The following is a 4,565-nucleotide window of genomic DNA, read 5'->3' as shown; positions in this document are numbered from 1 at the left end:
TTTAATGTAAGAAAACAACTAGGATGGAAAGGGACAGAAAAGTTCTAGCCCGAACATGGTGATCATTGAGACCATCAGTAAAAGTACAGAGTTGATCATGCGGAGAGCGAAAAAGACTATCTTATATTTGTTAGAAGAGTTAAAACTGGAGAGCACCGATTCAAGGAAAGAGTTCTGATATAAGATAAGTTGACTGCTCACATCCGGGTATTCCTTCCATGTACCGAGTGGAACCGTACGACGTGTTTCTTTCTTCTTCTTTTTCTGTTTCTGCTTCTCTTCTCTCTCTGTATCATTTCTGAACTGCATGCACCGTAAGAATCAACTACCAACTTCAGGTATTTGCTTTATCTGTCATCCTCCACCGGAAAACTTTAACTATAGGATGATATATAGAGGGCCAAGGGCCCCTTGTTTCTTGTTTGGTTTTGTCTGTATTTTGTTCTTGGCAGTTGTGCGCTTCCCTGTCAGTTTTGGCCATGTCTGAGATTAGAAACAGGCGCATATTGTATGAAGTTGTTTGGTGGGTGTGATCTGACAAGAGTCTGGCATGATTGATTGTTGGGAGTTGTTCTGCTTCAGAGGTTCTGGTTTTGAATGCCCCTGGTCGTGAAGTTTAAGCTTTTTGCTGGAAATGAATGCCCAGAAAATGGAATGCTTCAAGCAGAGAAATGGAGTAGTAAGCGACATTCCTTATCAGAATCTTGATCTTCATCAATACCCAGATGTTCAAACCAGGCAGCTGTGCAATTTGGGTGCTTGTATCCCAACCTCATCTCCATATGATGCAATGAGTCTGATGGATCCAGAACAGAGTAGTGCTCATTCTCACGAGTCAATCCAATTCTTGGGAGACCATTTGCCAAATAGAAGTGCCGCTTCCACTTCAAGATTGCGTCCACCTTATCTCGTGAATTCTAATCAATTTGGATCACCACAGCTCGTTTGTGAATCGATCGACAACTTCTCGGAGTTCGGCCATGGCGGTCATCATCAGGGATACAATTCTCTGCCAGGCGAATTGCCAAGAAATTCATTGCAGATGCATTTCTCTGAACTTATGCAACCGGAAGTGTCTTCTGATGCAGGAAAGGCATATGATTTTAAAAGTAATAACTCTTTGCAGCCCATGTCGCAGTTAAGCTCATACTATGGTAACCATCATCCATCCGTGGCCCCAGTTTGTGAGGTAAACGAGAACAACAGTTCTAAATGGAACGAGTTAGATCTGAACCTACAGAGACAGACCCCTCAATTGGAGACAAACCTTGTCAACATGAGCTCTCAAGGAAACTGGAAGCATGAGGGACGTGGAGAAGTGTTGGATTGGAGTGAGAATAAATTTGGTGGTGTTCAAAACTCCATTAGAACGGCATCATCTAGGCCATTATCTGCTGGAAGCAAAACACGAATGAGATGGACTCAGGATCTTCATGAACAGTTCGTCAAGTCTGTAAATCGCCTCGGTGGTGCTGAAAGTAAGTAGCATTAGATCAGTGTCTTATTGTGAGAACAGTACCGAGTATTAGCTATCCATGGAATTCTTATTACATGTACCGCTTAAATGCAGAAGCAACCCCAAAAGGGATTTTGAAGTTGATGAACTCAGACAAGTTGACAATTTTTCAAGTGAAAAGCCATTTACAGGTTTGGATTGATTTTGTGCTGTGGTTCCTGTACTTCCTGAATAATGTGCCCAACATCGTTAAAAATTCAAGCCGCTAGATTTATCTCGTTTGCATATTGCAGAAATATCGAATGGCTAAGGGCTACCCAGAATCTGCAGTAGGTAAACTTTTCATTCTACTTTAATGTATCTACCGTTCATCTGTTCCTGTGATTCTTTTATCGTAATTACAGATTCACGTTTCAGTTTGCACAGTTTGTCATGATATACAACATTAATAGCGCTATATAGAATACAAATGGCCGTCTGAAAATACAGTAACAATGATTAACCACCTTTGTTAACAATGCAATTTGGTTGCAATTTTCATTTACATCTAGAGGGACACTAGGCTATTCTCAAAGATTTGTCCTCCAATAGAAAGACAATAGACTATGCGAGGGACTGCCAGGCTAAGAATGCATGAAAGAGAATCACTTTTCCATTCCTCAAAACCACAAGATTTAGGCCAGATTATATTAAATTGGTCATTAATAATTATTGGATGTTTATGCTTATACTCACTGTTGTGATTCCTCTTTCTCCTGATGAGAAAAATAATTTGTCGTGACAATGAAAATTAATTGTCATACTCAATGTCGGTAAGATTTGATTTAGTAGAAGTATATATATTTTCACAGACATTTTGCCTTGTTGAGTATGTACAAAAGAAGATTGTGTAATATCAACATGTATAGACCTGTTAGACATAGTTACCTTGATTTTACGGTTTAGAATGCAGATGAAATCATTCTGGCCACCACTTTCTCTGCGGAGGTGCTTGGCACATGTAGTGCCTATAACTCCCTCAAAGTCAGGTGCTTCATTTCCATGTTATTCGTGTTCCTTCTCCTTTTCCAGATTTTCACCAAGTGAACGATCATTTCTCTGGACCTGTTTCTCTGTAGTGGTTTAGTGAGAGGGAAATGTCTGATTGGTTGATTTTTGCATATCACTACATTGTTTTATTCTGCTGCAGTCAGTGATCCAGCACATGTACTCTGTTAAGAGCCATCATGTAACTCCTCTGCTTCCAAATCAAGAACTAGAAATCTAATGGTGCCCATCATAAAGTTGTCTATTTGTTGCTAGTATTTGTGTCAAAGAGTGTAAATTCAAACTAGTTTGAATGTACATGTGAAAAATCTTGACCAGTTTGAATGAAAAATCATCTTTTAGGCAAATGCCCTCCAAAATCTATCTCTCTGGCTCTCACAAGCAGGTGCGCTGCACATTCAAATGGTTCAGTTTTCCTTGGAAAGTGTTTAGGAGGCTCAAATAGGGTCTCCGCACACCTTGTCTATGACGTCCCACATAGAATAGGGTGTCATCGTATCCCACTTTTCTGTCCCACCTCTAGGACAGAGAGAGAAAAATATTTTTATGTAGAGAAGTGTCTCACTAGTGTATTGGACACTATTTCAAAGCCTTCAACAAGTTAACAGTCACACAAATGTGATATGTTTGATTATTAGTTTTCTTGTTTGAGGAAAGAAGGATCTGGATTGTTAGTCAATGTACTCAGCTAATTAACAGTGGTTACGAAGATGATAATTTTATTCGTTTAACATTCACATATGAAGAAGCTATCCATGTAAATTTTCACACTTCAAGCATCATGTACATGATGCTTTTGAGCAAGTTTTATATATGTTTCTTCTGTAAACATAACAAACTGTTTAGCTTTTTCTGATCTTTGAGCACAATCTAATGACAATGCACTCATTTTGCAGATACACTTGCTACTAGTACTTCGAGTGATGGCACGCCACAGATGGACATGAAAAGGTAATCTGCCTAGTTACTTGAAAACAATGAAAATTTTCTTGCTTTCCTTGTTACAAATGCCTTCATATTTTTTGCAATTTGTTTCTTATGTATCCCAACATAACCTATATCGTGGTCCGTAGTGGCAAACATATCGCCAAGGCATTGAGACTTCAAATGGATGTTCAGAAGCTACTGCATGAACAACTAGAGGTTCTAATCCCAAATCTTGCATTTCTTCTCCTGCTTGCTCCAACGAACGATTCACTCTTTAATTTTCTTGCTGTGTACACTCAGGTGCAACGGAATCTACAAGTGCGCATTGAGGAGCACGGGAAGTATCTTCAGAAATTATTAGAGCAGCAGCAGAAGTGCAGTAGGAGGCTGTTTGCAAGCCAAGAGAAGGATGCTGCCGGTTCGGATGAACTGTCAGATGTCATTGAGGACGCCGAGGAATCATGCAAAGATGGCCCGCAAGATGTTCAGTCTGTAGAGACCATCGAAACTCTAAAGCTCGATATGCATGGAAGAAGCACAAGCGGAGATCTGTAGACTCAAATTCTCATGTACCATCAAGGGCTAGGGAATTGCTTCTGGAATAACTTTTTCCAAGCCATTTTTTCGGCACTATTTTACGTGGCTTTCCTCATTTTGAACAAGGATCTAAAAGGTGAAATGCAGTGAACTACTTGCTCCCTGTCATCCGGTTCTGCAGGAGGCGGTTGCCTTGGTCATGTTTTAACTTTTTATTTCCTGCTGGGTTTCACCTGAACTACACTAATTCTCACTTTCGTTGGAGATTAATGTTCTTAAATGAAGAAGTATCCCATAAAAGGCATGAAGACAGACTCAGTAGGAAATCGGGTTTTTGAAATTTAGAATAATTGAGTCATCAAGCACTAGGTGGCATTCCTGGTAAAAGGCACGGGTGGAAGCACAACTTTTTCATGAGAGGGGACTAATTAAAGTTTCTAAATTTTGATTTTGACTATGATCAAAATATCATTTTCTAAATTTTTATATAAAACAAGTGAAATTTTTTAAAATTTGCATATAAACTTTAAAAAAAAAAATTGAGATGGGGCTAAGGCCCAAGCGAGCCCTATCTTGGTTCTGGCCTCTTGGTTCTGGC

At 39.5% G+C, this 4,565-nt stretch overlaps 1 protein-coding gene across 1 annotated transcript; it reads left to right on the top strand.

The window, feature by feature from the left end:
- Positions 1-230: 230 nt before the first annotated feature.
- LOC116256662 (myb family transcription factor PHL5-like) lies at positions 231-4,088 on the top strand. The gene is made up of 6 exons (XM_031633065.2): positions 231-1,478; positions 1,571-1,647; positions 1,750-1,789; positions 3,400-3,454; positions 3,577-3,646; positions 3,731-4,088. Exons 1-6 carry the CDS (start codon positions 635-637, stop codon positions 3,983-3,985), a joined length of 1,341 nt encoding a protein of 446 aa, XP_031488925.1. The 5' UTR covers positions 231-634; the 3' UTR covers positions 3,986-4,088.
- The last annotated feature ends 477 nt before the right edge of the window (positions 4,089-4,565 follow it).

Source organism: Nymphaea colorata, chromosome 6, assembly GCF_008831285.2.
Source record: "Nymphaea colorata isolate Beijing-Zhang1983 chromosome 6, ASM883128v2, whole genome shotgun sequence".
Lineage (NCBI taxonomy): Eukaryota > Viridiplantae > Streptophyta > Magnoliopsida > Nymphaeales > Nymphaeaceae > Nymphaea > Nymphaea colorata.
Note: the sequence above shows the minus strand (reverse complement) of the source record. Positions and strands in the feature narration are given on the sequence as shown.